This window comes from Silurus meridionalis, chromosome 6 (genome assembly GCF_014805685.1).
Source record: "Silurus meridionalis isolate SWU-2019-XX chromosome 6, ASM1480568v1, whole genome shotgun sequence".
Classification (NCBI taxonomy): Eukaryota; Metazoa; Chordata; class Actinopteri; order Siluriformes; family Siluridae; genus Silurus; species Silurus meridionalis.
The window spans coordinates 20,851,229-20,873,212 of record NC_060889.1 but is presented as its reverse complement, the minus strand read 5'-3'; the positions used below and the strand labels follow the sequence as shown (position 1 = coordinate 20,873,212).

The window sequence follows — 21,984 nt, the reverse complement described above, 5'->3', positions numbered from 1 at the left end:
GTCTCTCAGCCTCCCAGACACCTAAAAATTGGCCCAAAAATGATTAATATTGTCTGTTGTTTACTGCACCTACTGGTTTGTTGTGATGTATAAACACACACCATGTTATTTTGTAAATTATGTCCACTACATTTTGTCGTATTTATAATATACAGGAATACCTATGAACCAACAACAATAATACATGCAAGTAAAATCTGGCCAATGAAACCTGATCTCATGGTCATTTACAGTTTAGAGATGGTTTATAGTAAACTGAGGTTGTTTTTGTCCTTGTGATTATCCTGGAATCAGTGGACCAATCCTGGCAGAAAGCTTTAAAAAGATTTGACATCATCAAAAATAACCATAAATTGTCAGATAACAGAAATGAAATCACATACTGTTTAATCACCTTTAAAATGATTCACTTTAATATCCAAACACTTAATATAAAAGTATGCATATTTCCATACAGAAGTACATATGAGAAGTGGAAGCTGAATGGTTAAGGCTGTGTGTTACTGATCAAAAAGATTGAGGGTTCAAGCCCCAGTGCTGCCAAGCTGCCACTTCTGTTTCAGGGATGCTGCATCATGGCTCGGACCCAAACTTCCTAACAAGCTGGTATATGCAGAAAGAATAAACTGTACTGTAATGTAATGTGACAAGTAAATGCCTCTTTCTTTTTCTTTCATTACTCCAAAGTGATTTTTCCAGAACAGTGCATGCAGTATACCTGTTTATTTCTCTTACACTACAGCAATTTCCCAAATTTAAGTTTAAATTAATAACTCTTTAAGCTTTGTTCCACCTTGTCTAATGTTTTGGAACAACATTCCCACACCAGATTTTCTTTTCTACTGAAATAAATGATTTCAGAGTGTCATGTTACTGATAACCTGTAAAAAATACTTCACAAATCTTTACTAAAGACTCTCCTGGGACAGTAATCTAACCTTTAGAAAGCACAGACGCCCTCCACGCAACAGCTACCTGGAAGGAGGAGAGAAAAATCTCATCCTTAATTAAAGCATTTCTCTTTGCAAGACAAAACGTTTTCTTTCCTAATACATTAAATTGTTAGCTTTAATTACTACTGGATTACGCAGACTGTCAGACTGGCTCAGTTGTTACCATAGAAACAACCTTAGAATAAAAACACTTGTATAATATAAACCTAGTTTATAAAATTAAACATCACAGACAGATTGGAGAAATCAACAGCACAGAGGTCTAAACAGTTTGCAAATGTGTCTAAGCACATGAGCTATTGGAGCGCTTTATATAGTAGCGCTACCATTAAAGGAGCATTCCTGCTCAGATCAGTGACAAAAAGCAGGACCCTGGAGATTACCGAAGACTCGTGTATCACCGATCTCATATTTACAATACAATAATACCCTCTTAACCTTCAAAAAGAAAGATCTCCTTTTTTTTATAGAAATGTATAATCCCCTTTATTTTTTTTTTTAGTGTACAGGAACGGAACATATATTCACTTTGTCCATTTTGTACTGTACATACATTAAAAAATTCTTGAGCACTTCAGGACTTGACAGTTGTACACACAAAGCAAATAAAGCCTGGGGAGAGGGGGGACAAAAATAGGTTTAGACAACTGGATCAGAAGACCTCAAACAAACCAATGGACAAGGTTCACACATCTGTTAGTCAAATAAATCACTGTTTCAATACCACGGTTTTGCAGGAGAAACCCACTGTGAAGGTGCAATTTCATACAAAAACCCATACACCAGTTATATCTCATCATTTCTTTATCTAGGCAAATTTGCTGACTGACTTCCAATTTTTCAACTGAGTCGATCCTCACCAAAAGGACACTACACTAAGAAAAGTGGGGCACAAGAGTTGGATCGTTTCCTTGTGGAAGCAGTCAGGAATACAAATGTAGTTAAGCTCCTGATGAACATCAAATACTCTGCAGTATGCTAAAGGCATTCTAAAATAAATCCTAAAACTAAAAACAACCCAACCTGAAACTGCAAAAGCACAACAATCAAATAATTTGCCCATCTGTACTTATTAACTATGTAAATGTGAGGCCATTTCAACTTTTATTTAGCTGAAGTCAGCATTACAAAAATACTCAGACAACACATGAATAAACAAAAGAAAGCTTTTGGATGCAAAACATTCTTGATTCATTAGAGATGAAACCATCTGATTTTTGAATGAATAATAATAAAAAAAGATGCTTATTTTAACTGTTCAATTACTGTGGTCTGGAATGTCATTTAGCACTAAAATTTGGGCCAACCAATGAAATGAAGGCCCTGAAAACACAAACCATTCCCCTGCACAAAACCAAAACAAAACTCTACTGAGCAAACATTACAAATTTAAAATCTGAAACAAATTAAGTTAAGCAAATGTACACATTTCAACCACATCAGCTTTTTTTCCTCTTGCATTAACATACATCCAGTAGAACCAAGTCATGTTGTCCTCCAGCTTTTATCATGTGGTTGACATGGGGGTATTTAATTTTGGGGTGGTGGGGGAGGTGGAGCAGGTGGCATCCCGAATGGAGGCATTCCTGGGATTCCCATCATGGTAACAAAGTTGGGGTCCATGGGTGGAGGAGGTGGAGGGGGTGCATACATCATGCCCGCTGAGCCTGGGGGTGGGGGAGGGGGAGGAGGTGGCGCACCAGGTGGCAGCGGGGGCTGAACTCCAGGAGGAGGGGGCACCATGGAGGGGTTTCCCATTGGAGGAGGGGGCTGAGCAGCAGAGCTTGCTACTGGCTGAGGTTGCTGCCATGGTGGCAGGTTGCCTGTAGAGGGGGTGGAAGTGGTAGTGGTATCTGAAAGCAAAAACAATTAAACAGATGTAAACATAGGAGTTTAAGAAGACTGGGTTAGGAAAAAAAAAAAACCCAAACCAAAAACACTAAAATAGCCTATGGAAAACACGTACTCTGCTGCCATGGCAGTGGGGCACTGGTTGCCATGCTGCTGGTGGGTGGAGGGGGTGGAGCCTGCTGTTGCCATGGTGGAAGAGGCCCAGATGGTGGTGGAGGTGGCTGATTGTTTGGTGGAGGTGGAGGAGGCGGCATCATGCCCATAGGTGGAGGCAACAAACCTGGAACATAAAAAAAGAAACATGACTCAATACATTCAACTGTAATAAACGAGAGCTTGCATATCTAAATCTCACTTGTGGATTATGTTAAACAAAATATCCATCATCATCTATTGTTCCTTCTTGTTTGCTTTGTATATTTTTTACTGATTTGCAACTCACCCATTGGGTGTCCATGAGGAGATGGGCCCTGGCCCATGGGTGGAGGGGGTGGCTGCATCCAAGGTGGGGGCATGCCATTAGGGTTAGGAGGCATGGGTGGTCCACCCATGTTGGGCATGGGAGGGGGAAAGTTGTGGGGACCTCCATGACCACCAGGACCACCATGCATGGCATGGTAGTTCCTGTTATCTGAATGGCCCGAGTTCATCCAGGGAGGACGGTTCTGGATAAGAGATAGGAAAGAGTAAGGGATGGAATGATTGAAGTAGAAGCAGATTTGCTCATTGAGGTTTACTACCCTTTAGAGCCAAAATCCAACAAATCAAACATACCCTGATTACATAAAAATGGAAAATGCAGCAGCAGAACCCTGGTCTACTTACTGGAGGTGGCTGGTTGGTATTCGGCCCGGATCCTCTGGGGCCACTGGGCTGGTTATGTCCACCACCAGATGCTGAAACGGGTGCCTCTCCCAGCTCAGCCATCAGAGACAAATACTCTTTATCCATACGGGCCTTATCCTGAGCTGACTGGGGTGGATCACCTTGCCTCGGGGTATAAGTACTACAGCAGGATGAGATTCTCAGTTGAATACGCAACATTCTCAAAAGTGGACACAAACTAATTCTTCAAGAAAAAGTCAAGCACAGGTTTTTACCTAGTGAACTTGCAGTCAGAGGCAATATGTCCAGCTCCTCCACATTTTGTGCACAGGGTAGTGTTGGTAATACTACGAGGCTCAGAATTTTGCCACGGCCGCAGAATCCTTGAGAAGGAAGCATAGGTTATGATGATGCAGACATTTATTCTTTGGTCAAAGCATAAGATTTTATGACCAGATTAAAATGTTATTCATCTGCCATTCACCCCCCATTTAAAATCATTTTAAAGTAGACTAAACCTCATTCTGTATAAATGCCATATGGTTTTATACATACACTTTTAAGAGAAATGCATTTAAAGAATGTGATATTGTGCTTGGCAATACAGAGCTGTTTTGTATTGAGCTTAAGTGCCGTTACCTGTTGTCGTCCTCTCTCAGAGTGCCGTTCAGTCGGGCCAGCTCCCGCAGCTGCATCTTCCTTAGGTCATTCTGATCCTCTGGAGTCTCAATACCCTGCTTTAGGATATTACGTATCTAGCGAGAAACAAAGAATAAAAAAAAAAATACTAAAAATCAGCCATTAGCTTCATAGACAGTTCAAAAGGTCACTGTAGGGGATCCTACAAAAGAAATAAGGAGTCATACAGTCATAACCAACCTGCTCTACAGCCTTCTTGACGTTCTCCATTGTGTTGGCAGTGACAAGGGCATGTAAAGGCTCATCCTCTCCTGGGAGCATCTGTCCATCCTTGCGGCCCACTTTGCCCTCCTTAACAGAACCCTTTCCACGGATCATAATCTTAGCACAGCACTCTTTCTCAATGTTCTTCAGCGTGTTGCCACTGTGTACCATAGATGAGCATAAAAAAAATAAAACAAAAACAGTTAGTTTAATCGACATGCATCCTGAGACTTTCAGATTTCAAAAATAAATAAATAAATAAATAGATTAAACCCAAAAACTTAATTTCACACAAACACTCAACCGTCAATTGGACACTAATTTATAGACGAAGCATACCGTGGTCCAATGAGAAGTCCAACAAAGTTGATTTCTGGATACTCGTCCTGTGGGATCATCACTTTATCACTGACTCTGGTGGCTGGAGGCCTGAAACAAAGATGGACTACTATTGGTACCAATTTATTAATAAGTAAAATAATTAATTAGTACTGGTTAACATAAAAATTCCCTAAACGCTAAGACCGGTAGAACTGCTTGATTCCTATTACCAACAATGATAAAAATAAATAAATAAAACAACAAAAACACAACTTACTTATAGTCAGCAGGGGGCTTAAATTCAGGGTTCAGCCCAACCATCTCAGTGATGAGTGAATGTCTCTCTTCTTCCAGTTTTTTGCGAGTGCGGTACTCACGTGTGTTCAACCTCTTTCCCTCGCTGTTATAGATCGGCTCAGGAGAAGGGGATCTGTTGGGGGAAATCAAGAATATACACAAAATAGTTTTACATACAATTTAGAAATAAGAATTCAAAAGGGATGGCAAAAAACACACTTCCCTATACCTAACAAAACCTATTTTTAAGGTCACTTTAAAAGGATGCCCCGAATTCATCACAGCAGATCATAGTGATGAGGGAAAAAAGACTGTAAACCTTGACTCAGAGAAGGGAGAAAGCTGGATATTTTTTTTATTGGGAAATATAAGGTATACACTGATGCTCTAAGCTTTTGCAGCATATGAAGCGTGTCTACAATAACCAAACTTCAAGACAGGTCTCCAGTTTATTTAATGTATCTACAACAGGGGCAGAAAATTCAATCAGTGTCCACTTTGGACAAACTTTGGGGCAATCAACACAATTTCGGACCCGTGTCTCTCTGTAGAAGTGGAACTACCCCTTCACATTGGAGCAGGTTGCACTCTGGGACAGGAAGTCTTTGGATGCTTGTAGCAGACTTCACACTCCTGAAAAGAGCATTCTACCTTCGGCTCCATTCGTTACCTTACCCTTGGATGCTGCTGAAAACCTGTTATGCTGCGTTACGAAGCTCTGTGTTTGAAAAAGGTTACGAGAGGGGAATTTGGGTTAGAGAAAATGAATTATGATTAGACAGTCAACCTTTTCGAGAGGTCTCAAAAAAAGAGAGACGACGTTAATAGGTTCATGAGAGACAGCGCAAAAAAGAAGAGTGAATCAACAAAAAATAAAAATAATAAAAAAATTAAAGTCTCTCCCTTTTTGCTTGCAAACTCCAGCGCTGGCAACCTGAAAGACCCTCAATTATTTTTTTCATTGCGTAGCGGAAGTGGGGGTGTGATCCTAAATCCTGGAGTGAGCAGATCTTCTCAAAACAACCCTTGTAGAAACTTTGGATTAGGATCATGCTGGAGAGACTATGGCAGGAAGAGATAGCTGGCTAGCAAAGAGAGACTCTTGCTGGAGCAACAATAAATTTCTAGCTTTAAGAGTAGTGGCTTATGCAAAATATGTGCAAGCCATCATTGTCATTAAGGTTATGGTTACACCAGGAAGGACTGTTCTCCATGAGGTGTTCCAGGGTAGAAGTCTGGCATACTGTAAAAATTCCTGAACATGGTGTAATTCCCTTATAGAAAATCATTAGTGACCTTCACAAGAGTCAGCAATTTAGAACTGAAGAGGAGATGGTTTAAAACGCTGTTAAACTAAACTATGGATTCTAGTAGGGGCTGAGTGTTTGATCTGAAATACAAAAAAATTAATATGTATTTTAAAAAACATTCCGCTACATTTTCAAACCTACCGCTAAAAAATTTGAATAATAACTAATTCTTTTTTCTTATTTAAATAAGTTCTCTCAACTATTCTTTAATAAAATATCTATAATTTTATGCATACAACTGCACTATACACACACAAATGTTACAACAAAAATCAAAGATTTCATATATCTATTATAAAAAAAAATTTTATCTGGTGGGAATCAGCCAAAATGATTTTTTTTTTTTTTTTTATGTAAAAGGAAGCACATATATTAGATGCCCACCATCGACATCAAGAGCTCCATTAAGACAGATCTTCAGCTCAAATTTAATATATAATAAGCAATACAGTAAATTGTCATAATCTAAAAGTATTATAAATATGATAAAGATTATCTACCCTATGTAATGTTAAGAAACTTACTGTACTACTTTAAAGAAAAAGATAAATTCGTGCTATTAAAATGTTAACTAAATAAATAATAGTCAACTCTGGAATCAAATTATTTTGCCTGAATTATTTAAAGTAAAGGAAGCATGTAATAAATTCTGATATGCGAAAGCTAAAAATACAACCTGCTAAATCGTACAAGAGATATTTATTTATTTAATTAAAGGGGGAAGGAGAAAGAAAGGAAAGAAGAAGAAAAAAAAAAAAGGGCCTTTTGAACTCTCATGCACTAAACTAAAGGAAGAAGGGACTGGCCAGTTGCCTTTAAAATAAAAAAAATATATAATAAATAATTTTAAACAAAAAGGATTCTAATGTGACGGGGTGCCCGAGCGCAGAAGGAATAAGGTAAAGAATGCAGTACATTTGCTGCGAGTGAAATGCTTCCTTTACTTTAATATTAATCGCTTAGCTTAAAGGTTGTGAACCAAAACCCCTCCGGCATTTTCATATTTGCCCTGCTGATATTAAAAAAAAAAAATAATAATAATAATAAATGATCCAACTTTCCAGTATAGAGAAATATTACATGTTTGTCTTTATATAGCATTAAACACCTGATGGTTCAAACAACATATTAAAACATTCTATATACTGGAAGGTGTGCATCTCTAATAGCACTTTCTCAGCACCGACTTGACAAATATGGAAATGATTAACTAATTGATTAACTAATTAACCTTAGGAGCTAAGCGATCATCATGCCTTTACCTATCCAGATAAAACGGTTAACTGAGAAGTGGGGGGAGGGGGGGTAAATAAGTCTACTGTAAGCACACACGTTTATAATTAAAATGTTAACTTTAAAAATATATATAGGAGAAGCAAAGACATGATATTCCCTAATACCTGGAAAATTACAAAATAGAAAACAGTAACATGGCTACATGTTACTACAGCCATGACTGAATTACTTTCCTTACACCTATCATGTGTTTAAACAGAGCCATTTTCTTTTAGAATATGGCTTCATAAGTGATGACAGATAAAAAGAGGTAAAGAATGTGTTACTGTTGTTGGGTTTAAATGGTTATTCCGACCTGTCCTCAGGATTAACAGGGATTCCCAGGTCTCCTGTACGCAGTTTACGAGTCAGGTCTTCGATCTGCAGTTGGACTGGAAGAAATCAGGTTAGGAAAGAAAACAAAAAAACAAGGATGGAGAAAAATGTGGTTAGCAGAAAACACACCCAAAACAAAGAGAGCATTTCATTTCTCAGAGGTACAATCTGATAAGTTGTTTAAAAAAAAATAAAATAAAATAAAATAAAATACACAATAAACATCAAAGAAACAATATGATTAACATGATACAGGATCAAAACCTTTGATGCTATAAAACATTCTGAAACCCTTCCTAATATCTGGAAAGAGCAAAGATTTGCACTAGGAATCATAAGTCCTACGCTCCTATGGAGCCTGTAATGAAAGCAACTTTTCTTTAACATGCAGCAGAAGCAGTATAGACACATCTTAAATACAAATAAAGAAAAAAATTAAACGGACAGTTAATTTACATTTGTGGGAAGGGTTTCAATTTATATTCACAAGTATTTCACAAAACATTTCATGAGAAAATGTTTACTGAGGCAGGCTTCTACTGAATGCCACCATTCTTATTTAAATATCGTTACTGCCCATGCAACCCTTATCTTTGCTCCTTACATTCATTTTTGGTGCCACACAAAATAAAATAAAAAATAAGAAGAAGAAGAAGTCTGCCAGAGTAAAGGATAGTTTCTCTGAAAACTGACAAATAACCATTCCTAAAGTTTAGTGGTCTGTGCTGCAGCACAACACTCAAAGTTCACTGAAAGCATGCCAGTTTTACTGTGAATGCAGCATATTTGCATGGTTACCGAGAAGAAGAAAACAAACAGAGAGAAAGTTAGGCTCAGGATAAAGTCTCAGGCTGCGTTAACATTGCTGGGGTCATTGATGGAAATTGGCGATGACTGACAGAACGCATGTGCTAACCTACAGGCCTGCAGCGATGGAAAGTTCTGTTTGCATGAAGCCTATACGACATGAAATGCTTTGCATACGAGAAACATGGGCGCCAAAAGTAATAAACATGAACATATCTAATTCTCCAAATCTGGGAAGTATGCTTTGGGAGGGATCAACTGCCATATTTTAAACACTTAATACTAACTCAAATACATTACATCTTAGCTTGCATACAGTAAAGGTATTTATTGTAAAAATAATAATAATAATAATAATAATAATAATAAATTCTATCTATGTTTAACCTGGAATAAAATTACGATTGAACCCGCCCAGAGAGGTATTTTGCTGAAAAACCCATGCATTAAACATACCCAGGTGGAATGGGCTTGAGGAAACATTTGTGAAGGGACAGAATAAAAAAAAATTAGTCACGTGCGGTTTGGAATACAGCTAAACCACATGCTAACCCAGAGCAAGCACCTGACAGAAATGGGAGACACTGAACTGATTACACAGCACAAACACACACTGGCGATGAAGATGACTGCAATTCATGTTAGCCCCTGCTTTGCCTGCTCTGCAGCCAATCAGATTCTGGGTAAAACATTTTCCATGGTTAACATGAGCAGCAATGATATCCTACAGCCAGACAACTCACAACAAGCAGCAACATCAGAGAGACTGTGGGTTCTTTAACAATAATACAAACAACTCAATCTGAGTGCAGAACACTGCACAGCTTGTGTGGTTTGCAAAGACCCCTACCATAATTTGAAGCATATTTAACATGACACTCTTCCATGTTTCAAATATGCCCAGACATTACAGAACATCACTGCAAATGTGCAGACCTGGACTGCATTTCGATACTCGGGCATGCATGTCCGTTAATGTCTGAACAACATGTAGCAAATCAGTTCAACAACCAAGTCCTCTGAATGATGTGCAAATTGTTATGAAGCAATGGGCATTTGTACTGAAAAGAAATTAACTGAAAAAGGAGCTGTTGGGATGTAGACAGCAGTATAAACATCGCAATTTGTCCACCAACAAGACAGATTATTTAGACATTTCAAGATAAAATCAAGTCCAATAATTACCTATATAAGCTCTCTCCTGTTCGCGAGTAAGGCCAGGAGGGATGACGGTGGGCATTCCCGGGATGATCGTCTTCTGATCGGGGGTCTCACTGCTCCAACGACTCCTTTTCCTCTTCTTTAGACTCATATCTGTCAAGGATGAGTGTTGGGGTATCAATGAATTGCACTATAACCAACTTGTACACATTAAAATGAACTCAGAATTTAAACCTACACCGAAGCCATTCATCTGTGAAACACATACCAGTCTGTTTGTATGTCTGTTGCTATTGAACAAAATCATGTGATCACTGGACCGTTTACCCATGCCAGTCTTGCTGGCGTGAACTTGCAAAGAATATGTACATCCTTTCACCCGTTCGCTGAGATGGTGCTCACAGAAACGTCACACCTCAGCAGTTATGCTGGTGCTTTTAAACCACTAGTAATGCTGATACATGTGCTCTAGTGACGCACACTTCCATGCAAGGGTGCCTATAACCATCTACCAAACCAAATATCTGTACATATGATCGCGATCCATTGAAGATATTGACTTATTAAATGCTTAAGAATTCATAAAAGATTAAACTAATAAAAAGGTGAATGTCCTATCTCCTACCTAAGGGAGTGGTATCTTAGATATTGGTCTTGGGATCAGGTGGTCACAAGTTCGAATCCCAGCCTCACTATGCTCCTGGGCCCCTGAGCAAACCCTTAACCACTCCACTGTTCAGTTTCATCAAGTTGCTCAAAATAAAAGCATCTACCAAAATGTTATACATGTAAACACTGAAAAAAATAACTAAAACTCATGCTGCTCGAGGGTTATAATTGCACTGATTATCACAAAAGTCGATTTCTTGTATCAGTAGAACAAAAATCACACACGAGGAAAACAAGCTGGATCACTGAAACATCCACTGTCCATGTTGCGCAATTACAAAATGGCGGAGTCTCTGCACAAACAGCCTTCATCTAACCGGTGTGCACATCATCCTCCTCCTCCTAATTAACAAAGACCATAAAAAAAAGCGTTGTGTTTATTGAACATCTGGTCCAGTAAGGAGTAAATCTGCAATATGATCTGTAGCAATGTGTTAGCAAGCATGGTGTCTGACAACCTGGGTGTATATGTGAACAATATAAACTGTACAAGGGGAAAAATGTAAGTTCTGAAAAAGAAAAAAAGTTTCCTCCTTAAAAAAATAAATAAATAGAAAGAAAAATGGGCCGGTCGTGCTAAATGGAGCTACAGCATGGGGCTGCATTGCGGTCTGTGAGCCCCATGTTAGCAAAACTACAGCAAACACGCGCCTTTGACTTTTTCAACGAATTCGCAAAATAGTCGAATGTGTGTTCCTATTTAAAAGATATACATTTTAAATTTAAAATAAAAATGGCGTCCAGCGCCCCCGAAGTAACAGAAGGTTCTGGAGTGAAGGCCTTGCTAGCGCGCGCCCGCACGCGCACCCTAGCTACGTCTGAGGTAAATCGTTCATCATCCCACAGAGATGATACTCTACCTCCGCACTGAGACTGCACTCCGGACATGGGTGGGTTTGGAAATGGACCAGCAGCCCCGGGAAATCCTGGGAAAGCGGCACCCGGCATCTGTTGAAAGTTTTGGAGCGGGAAAGAGGCCGGAGGCCCCGGCGGAGGCATTAAGCCAGCACCGGGCCCCGAGTCGAAGCCCCGCTTAGCGCCGATACTCGGGTGCAGCTTCCCCAGCGGGGTTGCGTTTGCTCCCGTCGCCATTTCCTGGTGTGTTTTTTTTTTTTCCTCTTCCTCTGGTCCGCTGAGTGTCTTCTGCTTTAAAAAACTATTAGACTGTTCCGTGTGCTCTCAGGGAACCGGAACGCACTGAACACTTCACAACCTTCCTGTATCACCGTATGGTCGGCCAAGATGGCGCCGTCGAGGTGGACAAAGAACGTTCGCGGGTGACCTAGACGCGTTGCCATTGGTCAGAATGAGTGTCAATCATCGGGAAGTCGAGTTTTATTGGATGGAAATTCCACTCGCGTGGCGCCGCCTTTTTTTTGCAATTGGATGAATCAACACTATCCATAAGCACAAGGGCTCAAAAATATCACTCACATGGAGAGCCATATTTACTCCAAAGTGCACTTCCTCATGCATAAAATCCCCAGAAAACTCATCTAAACTCTACCTTTGTATCCAACAAAGGGTTCATTTATTCACCGCTACACTCCATGTTACAGCCCAACTTCCTTAAATACTGTATAACAATGGTTTATCTTATTTATCACAGAAACGTCTCTGTTGGGACTGAATGATTATTCTGGTGGTCATAAGTGCAGTTTTCCTTTTTTTTTTATAATACGAACGTGTCTGATCTGCAAACATACATGCACCTGTTCCTACATTTAGAGGTATATAAAGAAGCAAGATGTCCATAATCGCAATCATAGTATATAATAAAAATAGGAGAGTTTGAGCAGGAAAACAGAATACTATATATCAATAACAAACGATGAGACGAGATTGAGATGATGCTGCGTATGACTGGTCCCTAAGCGTTTACCGGAGCCCTTAAACCAGACAAATGAGGCGAGAACTTTTCATTAGTGATGGGAAGATCGGATCATTTTAGTGACTTGGTTCTTTGAATCTCTAAAAAAAAATGTGGACAGAATATTGTGCAATTAATGCTTTAATCACCATCATGGTGTATTCATCATGGACTCATGAGATGAACGACTCAATTCTGTTTCCTGTACATAACCGATATAGATTTTGTGACGCTTTGCACATGCGCATCCAGACTACATTAAAGACTCATTGAAAATGAACGTTTGTGAACGACTCATGACTTCTTCTCACTCAAAACCTGAAACTCTTACCTGAAGTACGGTATACATGCATGTCTAATTATCTGATTGAGACCGAGTGCGTCTACACGAGAGAAGCGAAAAAGATTGATCCTGGTCTGGAATATTACTACTTCCTTGGCGGAAACTTTAGAATCATTTGGTCATATAATGTTTCTCTTGTGTTTGGTGAAGGTTGGAGCGCCACACGCTGTTAAAAACAGCCTTTGTTTGGTTCGTAGCCATGGTAACCGCGGAGGTTATTAGTGCACGTTGCAAAATGCAGTGTTTAATCCGCTTTGGTTAGTTTCACCTTCCTATGCTCAATAAACTAAATGCTGATCTCCCGAAATCTTTGTCGGTGTTCCTAAAATGCAGTGGTGATACCCGATCAGGGGAACAAAGCAAGGAACCCACCCACGCGCGTTACTAAATGAATTGTGGTGCTCAATCACAACTTATTGCACACGTCATTATATCATACTTTGTGCATGTGGTTTGATTTGGTGAAGTAGAACAATGTGTGTGAGAGGGTTTGAATGCTCTATTTGGTACATCTGAGCCCTGAGTGTGGTCACAAATAAACTAGGTGTTACTCAAGGTGCTGGCTGATGTGATGTTTATTTTTATTATTGACATTAAATTCGGATTCAGACAGACAGACAGACAGACAGACAGACAGACAGACAGACAGACAGACAGACAGACAGACAGACAGATAGATAGATAGATAGATAGATAGATAGATAGATAGATAGATAGATAGATAGATGGACAGACCAGCTGGTTCACAGACTTTGTTCAAACAAAGTAAAGCAACAAGATGTAGAAGATTATGGTGCATCATTGAGGTAAAACCATTGCAAAATAACAATATACTGTTTCTATGTACACAATGCTTCCTGCTTCTCTTTTTCTCCCCATCCCGAGGCATCCTGAGGTTTGATCAGCTCCAAACATGTCCCACCTCATGAAGATTATGGACCTTTAATGAAGTAGATGCCGAATTCGCAAACATCCTGTACCATCTAGAGACGTACCAGTGCCAATTGGATCCCACTTCATGTGTGGAGTTTTGACATTGGACCTCCTGGAGTGTTTAAGACAGGGGTGTCAAACTCAAATTCACAGTGGGCCAAACTCAATATTTATTGAAAAATTGACTGCAATTGTGCATGTTTTCTGTCTCTCCAGATGTGTAATGTTGGACTTTTTCATATGGAAACAAACTTTAGTTTTGCATAAACATTAAATCTGGAATAACCAAAGTTTAATATTATAAACACATGAGAAATTAAATTTGAAATAAAACACACATCAGTGCTATTCGTTTCTTATTCTCTCTCTCTCTCTCTCTCTCTCTCTCTCTATCTGTAGCCTTTCGAATTCCTTTATAATGTAAATTTTTTTCACAGGGCAACAACAAAACAACCAATAATAATAATTTCCTTCAATAAAAAAAAATAAATTATTTCAACTATGAACAGTTCATGTCTTTGAGTATGAAAAGTGTATTAAGACAACATTCATTAAAGCTCAGATTTTACACTCTGATTTACTCTGATTGGTTGAAGTCAGATTCCTGCATCTCTTCTTATATTTAAGTGCATCATGTCTGGGGTTTAGGCTCTGAGCTAAGCATCATGTCTGGGTTTAGGCTCTGAGCTGAGCATCATGTCTGGGGTTTAAGCTCTGAGCTGAGCATCATGTCTGGGTTTAGGCTCTGAGCTGAGCATCATGTCTGTGTTTAGGCTCTGAGCTGAGCATCATGTCTGGGTTTAGTCTCTGAGCTGAGCATCATGTCTGGGTTTAGTCTCTAGGCTGAGCATCATGTCTGGGTTTAGTCTCTGAGCTGAGCATCATGTCTGAGTTTAGGCTCTGAGCTGAGCATCATGTCTGAGTTTAGGCTCTGAGCTGAGCATCATGTCTGGGTTTTCACAGTTTCTCACACAGATATGTGCTGGTGAACACAGAGAGTGTTTGAGCAGCTTGGGCACGGAGTTGGAGCAGTGTGTCGGGGAGGAAACATTAATACTGTGCAGCACACACAGAGTCGTACTTTGTCATGAGCGTGTCTCTACACTGGAGTTCAATCAGCTCCATTTGGAGGTTGGTTGGTGCGCTTCCCACATCAACCACAAACGGATTACTGAGCAGATCAAATCTGCATTTCTGGGCTTTAAAGTCGGTATGGAGTCTGGCATGGAGAAGCTGGTATTGGATCTGTGATAATCACAAATGTTGAGCTATTTTATGAGTTGCTCAGTAGCTCCTAGTTTTATAACCATTAAGACCTTTTGAGTCTGGTTCCTCTCAAGGTTTCTTCCTCATTACATCTAAGGATTTCTGTAAAGCTGCTTTGAGACAATGTCTGTTGTGAAAAGCACTATAGAAATAACCTTGACAATGATTGAATATACCGGTGGGAACCCAAGTAACTGAAGCTGTAATAAGTGACTATTCAGGAAATATGAGTAATATTTAAGGAAACTGAAATAAAGTCACTGTAAGAGTCTAATACATAACCAGATTTAAAAAACGGATGGTTGTTGATCTGCGAGATGAGGAAATAAGGAAAAAAGAAACATTTCCCTTCATCACATGTATGTAGTATGTATGTTAAATATACACATTCTTGAATCTTCACATCAGCATCTGAGTGTGCTCGTCATTATTTGGTTTTGTTCAATACATTTTATTTGGATTTCACATTTGGTCTACTGTTCGATCCAAATGTTATTCTCTATAAAGAGTTTTCCATCATCTCTCCATGAGTTTTCTTCCACTTCCGAAAAATATGCAGGTATTTAAAGAGTATGCAAATTCTCAGTACATGTGGTTGTGTGTGTGCATGGTGTTTAATCATGGACCGGGCCTCATCCAGCATGTATTCCCTTTCTGCTCTCAGTGATTCTTAGCTAGACTCCAGATCCACCTTGATCCTACTAGGGATTAAACATAGGGTTTCCGCTCTAAGCCAAATGTTAAATTCTGACTTTTCCCTGACTTTCAGTGACTAAACAGCTGAATTTCCATGACCTGTAATGAACGGAAAAACAGGCCACTGTTGTGCTGAGCACTGAGCAGACAAAATCCAGACACAGACAGTATATTAAATCCATCCATTTGCAAGAGCCAAGTCAATCTTTACAATTATTCCACAGCATTAATACAACATTGATTAAAACTGTAAATAATTAATTTACACAAATCTGAGTTAGACAATTTTAATACCAGTTGCAGAGGCTAAGAATTTGTCGAGTTAACAGTAATTAGCTCGCAAATTATTTAGCTAAATTTTTTATTCTGTCCGTGACCTAACGTAGGCTACACTTTAAAAATAATTTTTTTATTCTTTCTAACTAGCTAGCTAAAGTTATAGCTACATCCCACTATGTTCTGATGACCTGTATGACCAGTGGGACTTAGTAAGCTGCTGGTGTGAGCGGCTTTATCAGCTGACTTCTTCAAACTCTATAGGGAGGCTGCAGTAGAGTAGTGATGGACACTTAGGCCGAAAATGATGCTCCTGTCAGCTTCATACGGATAGAAGCTTCTTACTGTTCGAGTGGCTGTGAGGCGCGCCCTCTCACATATTTGATAGCTCGATAGTAGTTCTACAAACTTTACATTTAGCTCTTTTGTCATCTACTTTTAACACTGTCTTTGAGGTGGTACATTTTGTAGCCAAATCTCTTGAAATGTGCATTTTCCTGTACATTTCAAATGTAAAAAACAGGCAAAATGTGTGAAACAATGTAACAAAAAGAAAAAAAATCAGGGTTATAAGAATTACAATTTGATAGACGGAAACTAAAATATAACGCGACAAAGAAAAATCCCAGCGATTTCATGACTCGGACAAAAGTAATATCATATTCCGTGACTTTCAATGACTGAAATAGATCTTTTAAAATTCCATGATGTTCCAAAAATCGAATGACCCGTGGAAACCCTGTAAATAAACAATAAATTAATATTTACAAACAGCGTGATCTAATATATGGGAGTGTAAAGGTATCTTGAACAGGGATCTGTGCTTGGGCACTATTGTGTGGAAGGGTGTAGCACAGGGGGACGTGTGCACGTGTATAGTTATTAGATTGTCAGAAACACTCTTACCTGAATTCAACTTCATCCAGCTCATATACTGTACACACTACAAGGTCACTTCCACTAGTCATTTGTGATCATTGAATTAGTTTTTATATCCTATATTATAAGCTGTCTTGCAAGTATAATGCATTTGTTTGTGAACACAGTATTTACATTTTCATGTTTACTGTTTGTCAGTGCACATTCAGAGTAAACCTTCATTAAAGGTTTTATGAAAGTTCAGCAAAAAAGTCAAAACATTAAAAATGGTTCACTTCAGCTGAAAACATTAGATGTTCTTTCTCTCTCTCCTATATATATATATATATATATATATATATATATATATATATATATATATATATATATATATATATATATATATATATGGGGAGAGAGAGAGAGAGAGAGAGAGAGAAAACATCTTCACAGCCACATTTTAAAATCCAGTGGAAGGTCTTCCCAGAAGAGTGGCAGTTAAAAATAAAGAGGGACAAACATACAAAACTGTCCTTTTATTTTTGATAAGTACTTAAAAGCAAATACTTTGGTACTTTTACTCAAGCAGAAGAGCAGAAATCGTTAGAACAGCTACACATTACATCACACTCATTTCTCCAACAGCCCATCCGGTCATGTTTTATGCCCGACCGCATTCCAACAATGAATGGATTGTGACGCTTTACTAAACAAAATTAGGCACACTGTGAGAACCCCCCCAAAACCCCTATTAAACAATCTGATGGATTTTTTTTATTCAGGTGCTGTGTTTAGTTACATATTAAAAAGGTTTAAACCCATGAAAGAATACAGACAGACATCTGCGTGCGTTGCCTTTATTAAAGAATAAGTTGCAATACAATTTGTAATACCACAAGGATATTTCTATGCAACTGCTGCTTCTTAGGACCTTTCCAGTGAGAATTTTATTACACAAAAAAAAAAAAAAAAAAAGGTTAATTTTAATTAAAACATCAACACACTGTTCTGGTCCAACTGTAATGAAGATCTTTAAACTTACCAGGGGGTCTATTAATCTATTAGAGTCTAAATGTATACATCATATCAATCTGTGAACTGCTGTAGAGACCGGCCTTCATGACAACTATTCATGCTGAACAATTTAGACTCACTGGCTGTTCCCTCACAAAAGATAACAAAAACAATGTAAGAAAAAGCACTTTTCTGAGCAAAAACTAAAGCCTCTTTTTTTTTTTTTTTTTTTTTTTTTGGATAGGATGGATTTTGATTTATACAAAGAAAAAAATATCGCAAAACAGTTTCAACACAAAGAAAAAAAAAAAAAGCTGACTTCAAATCAAAGCTGATGTTTACTGGTGCGATTTTAAGTCTACATACAAATCAGGATTCGGCCGATCTATTACACACTACATACTGATTTGCTCCAAGCTCGGTTTAATATTACAACATTTTCAAGCAGATTAGTCAGCATCTACATTAAAAATCATGTAACATCAAAATGTTGTTTAATATATAAACCCACCCAGATGATTGATATTTCCTAATAAGAATTCCTCAAATTCTAACAGCAAACTTCCCTTGTAGTACATGTAAAAGTTAACAGAATTCCAGATGTGTAATGTTCCATCTACCTAAGCAGAATTTTATATATATAAATATATATAAAAAGGCCAAACAACTAAAACCAGGCTGAAAATGTTAGTGGAAAAAAAAACAGGTAACAGTAAACATCATACATGTATTAGAATAAAGAACTTAATCTGCTCCACCATTCAAGCACCCTAGTATTTAATGGAAGGTGAAGACTGAACGAATGTATGACTGTAGGCATGGTTGAAAATACCTGTAAAAAAAGTAACCAGTCATCACGACCAGTTAATTATTGGAGCACTCAAGGATGATTTCCTGCCAGGATTTGTAACTGCACCATGTTAGAAAGCTCAAACAACAACAAACCAATTTAAAAAAAAAAAAAAAAAAAAAAAATTTGACTACAATATTTCACATGATAGCATGACTACTTTTTAGTACAGAGATCTGCACACTCGTCCAGAAACATCACCAGATGGATCAACATTCACTGTAATGAATAAGTCTGTGGTGTGGACACGTATGACTCGCGCACAGATTATCTTAATACGCGTAGCGTGCCCGGTCGGTGTAAGGATCCCGCGGCATGTCGAACGCAGAGCTCCGAGGAAGCGAAGAGATGGGGGCGACATGCGCGCGATCATACGCGTATCCTTCCACCTCGAGAGGGAGCCTTCGAATCGGGCTTCTATCACGGCCGTAGTACGAAGAACCCGGAGCCTGAGGAGGAGCGAGGCTGTTGCGCTCATAGAGATCAAGGCTAGACGAGGGCATGCGCTCTGTGCTTATAGCTGAGGACGCAGGGGGAGGAGGAGGAGGAGGGCCAGGAATCGGGACAGCTTGTCTGTCATCAAAATAACCGCCTCCATAAGGACGCGCACGATACTTTTCGTAGTAGTCCACCACCCCGTACGGATCCCGTTCGTCGTAGGACGCTCGCCGCGCAGGGAACGCGGGCACCGCACTGCCGTAGCTGACACCGCTGCTGTAAGCTGCCGCCGCCGCCGCCGCCTCGCTGCCGTACGTCGCGCTCATGCCGTATCCCGCCGCGACACCGAAACTCATCGCACCATTATAGCCCGTGCCTGTGCTTGTGTTCGTGCTCATGCCCATGCCCCTGCCATACCCAGGACCCCCGTACCCAGTACCACGGGAGAAGCTTTGTACAGCCCCATAGTTGCTGCCAAAGCTCGGTTCGCCACTGAAAGCCTGTTGGAAACCGCGACCACCACCGCCATTCGCACCGAACCGGGGAGCGCCATAGCCCTCTGAGCCCTGGCCCTCACGGTAGGAGCCGTTCTGATCCAGTGGGCACTCTTTGGACCAGTGGCCCTCTTGCCCACACCGATAACAACCCGTTCTCTCTCCCATTCCCGGTGCTGTACGCAGGCGGCTAGTCGAAAGCTTCACGCTCATCAGTTTGCCTTAAGGGAAAAGAAAGACGGAAGACAATTTCCACGATGCTTCTCAACAAATCCAAACTAGACAAAAACTGAGAACTGTAGAACTTCATTTAAGACTGGGTTATGGTCTGAATTTTACTGGATTTAGGTTAGCATGCAACTACTGTATACTCTATTGTTTAACAGTTAATTTTAGAATGAGATGAAAAGGGGGTCAAGGGTTTTTTTTGGCCCCGAAGACAAAACTCCACATAAATTTCTCATTGTGTATATGTAGTACTTACCCACCTGCTTCACACTATAAATGGAACAAAACGTTATTTTGACAGTTGGAAAGCTAGAAATTTTGCATCATCAAAGCCCTCGATGGACAGGCAGACAATCTAGCTGTATATGCTGGTTCACCTTGAAACGCGGTGTTGTCCAGGCCTCGGATGGCCTCCATCGCATCCTCCACTCGCTCCATGTGCACGAAGGCGTAATCCTTCACTATGTCGCACTCAACCACAGGGCCGAACTCCTCGAACTTGGCCCGCAGCTCCTGGTTGGTACAACTACTACTGATGTTGCCCACATGGAGCTTGGTGGAGGCTTTGGGTTTCCCTCGACTCATCTCTACGTTCATGGCCAGGCCGTTCAGCATATAGTGGTGGAGGTTGCGAATCGCTTCCTCTGCCTCGGCTTTGTTTTCCATGTGGACGAAACCGAAGTTCTTCACTATGTCGCACTCTGAGATTTTCCCATACTGGGAGAAGAGGGACCGCAGCTCGTCTGTGGTGGTGTTGGGGGAAAGGTTGCCTACAAAGATTTTCACCATTGTGATGGTTTGAAGTCACAACTCGGGCCTGTGTGGTGAAGAAAGCACAAAGTCAAAAAGGACAGCAACACAAAACAATCCTGATTCTGATTTTAATAAGGATATACCACAAGGTGTTAATCAACACCAGAAGCATTTATAGAAGATTATTATGTACAGAAATCTCACTGGAAGGAGAGGTTACATGGGGCTGCATCTGGCGCCTGTGCTTCTCTGGTGGAGAACAATAGAGCATGCAACGTGAAAGAAGAAACGGGAGCTAACTTACAGATTTATTAAACACCAGATATAATACTAATGCGAACCGATTTCTGAGCAACTGGAATTCAACTTAATGTCGGTTAAACCAGATTATCTGCTTCCACAACCCATAAATACACCGGTTTAGAGATCACTAGATTAGCAAAATTTAGTGAACTAGCTAGCGAGGCTAACGCGATAGCTAGCTAAGGCTAATTCGGTGGCCATAAATATCCACATCACTGCTTTAATCATTAATAACCACGTGACTGATCAAAACTGACTCCTGTAATCTGCTTCTGTTTATACATCATGGATCATGAGTTAGTTAGAGCTTTACCTGTGTAGTGGTTCTTCAGAAATCGTCGAGGCCGGCCTGAAATGGCGACACACACACTCTCTCTCTCTCTCACACACACATACACGTATGTATACGTACACACACACACACCGCCCACCCCCAGTTCACACTTTCTGCTACGATCAAGAACTCAAATCATTGTTTTTTCCCCTCCTCATGGCCATTTTAACTTCAGAAAACACTTTAAGATTTAAGACTCTATGATTTACATTCGATTTATAAACCATCCATCCAGCAATAAATCATTTTAGCGCCACTGTGTTACCAAAAGTATGTGGACACCCGACCATCACACCTGTACGTGCTTCTTCCCCTAAAGTTGTGTAGAACACAAAACAGTAGGACGCCTCTGTATACTTGAGTGTTAAAATGTCCCCTTGCACAAAATGACATGGTCTCCTGTACAGATCTCCAACCTCAACCCCACTGATCAGGATGAGCTTTAACACTGAGTGCCTCAAACCTTGATGTATTGATGTGGAGTGTGGAACCATGAAGCTTTCTAAAATTTCCACCAACAGGATGCTTATAGACTGTGGTTTTAATCTGTTTTTTAGACAGTATGATGATATTTATGGGAGAGAGAGTACAATACACTTTTATGCCAAATGCTGTATATA

General features: G+C 39.8%; 2 protein-coding genes across 6 annotated transcripts; both read right to left on the bottom strand.

Moving 5' to 3' along the window:
• Positions 1-2,034: 2,034 nt before the first annotated feature.
• sf1 (splicing factor 1) lies at positions 2,035-11,971 on the bottom strand. Its single transcript, XM_046851574.1, has 12 exons — positions 11,569-11,971; positions 10,064-10,192; positions 8,052-8,127; positions 5,131-5,283; positions 4,872-4,961; positions 4,509-4,692; positions 4,269-4,384; positions 3,905-4,012; positions 3,630-3,810; positions 3,247-3,469; positions 2,920-3,084; positions 2,035-2,806 (listed from the first exon to the last, which is right to left on the bottom strand). Exons 1-12 carry the CDS (start codon positions 11,798-11,800, stop codon positions 2,484-2,486), a joined length of 1,980 nt encoding a protein of 659 aa, XP_046707530.1. The 5' UTR covers positions 11,801-11,971; the 3' UTR covers positions 2,035-2,483.
• A 5,820-nt stretch (positions 11,972-17,791) lies between these two features.
• Positions 17,792-21,478, bottom strand: rbm4.1 (RNA binding motif protein 4.1). Of its 5 annotated transcripts, none has more exons than XM_046852491.1 (4): positions 21,344-21,478; positions 20,352-20,791; positions 20,235-20,244; positions 19,839-19,967 (listed from the first exon to the last, which is right to left on the bottom strand). In XM_046852491.1, exons 2-3 carry the CDS (start codon positions 20,761-20,763, stop codon positions 20,240-20,242), a joined length of 417 nt encoding a protein of 138 aa, XP_046708447.1. In that variant the 5' UTR covers positions 20,764-20,791; positions 21,344-21,478; the 3' UTR covers positions 19,839-19,967; positions 20,235-20,239. The 5 variants fall into 5 exon arrangements, 4 of the variants coding, with proteins under 4 accessions (XP_046708444.1, XP_046708447.1, XP_046708445.1 ...); XM_046852490.1 differs by having other exon boundaries at positions 19,848-19,967; positions 20,231-20,244; XM_046852488.1 differs by lacking the exon at positions 20,235-20,244 and having other exon boundaries at positions 17,792-19,967.
• Between the last annotated feature and the right edge of the window lie 506 nt (positions 21,479-21,984).

Coding starts and splice junctions, on each gene's coding strand:
- sf1 (XM_046851574.1), bottom strand. CDS start 11,800: ATGGCGACGGGAGCAAACGCAACCCCGCTGGGGAAGCTGCACCCGAGT. Junction 8,128..10,063: donor ACAGGAGAGAGCTTATATAG/GTAATTATTGGA, acceptor GATTTCTTCCAG/TCCAACTGCAGATCGAAGAC. Junction 4,013..4,268: donor CTGAGAGAGGACGACAACAG/GTAACGGCACTT, acceptor TTCCTTCTCAAG/GATTCTGCGGCCGTGGCAAA.
- rbm4.1 (XM_046852488.1), bottom strand. CDS start 20,763: ATGGTGAAAATCTTTGTAGGCAACCTTTCCCCCAACACCACCACAGAC. Junction 19,968..20,351: donor GGACAACACCGCGTTTCAAG/GTGAACCAGCAT, acceptor TTTTCCCTTAAG/GCAAACTGATGAGCGTGAAG.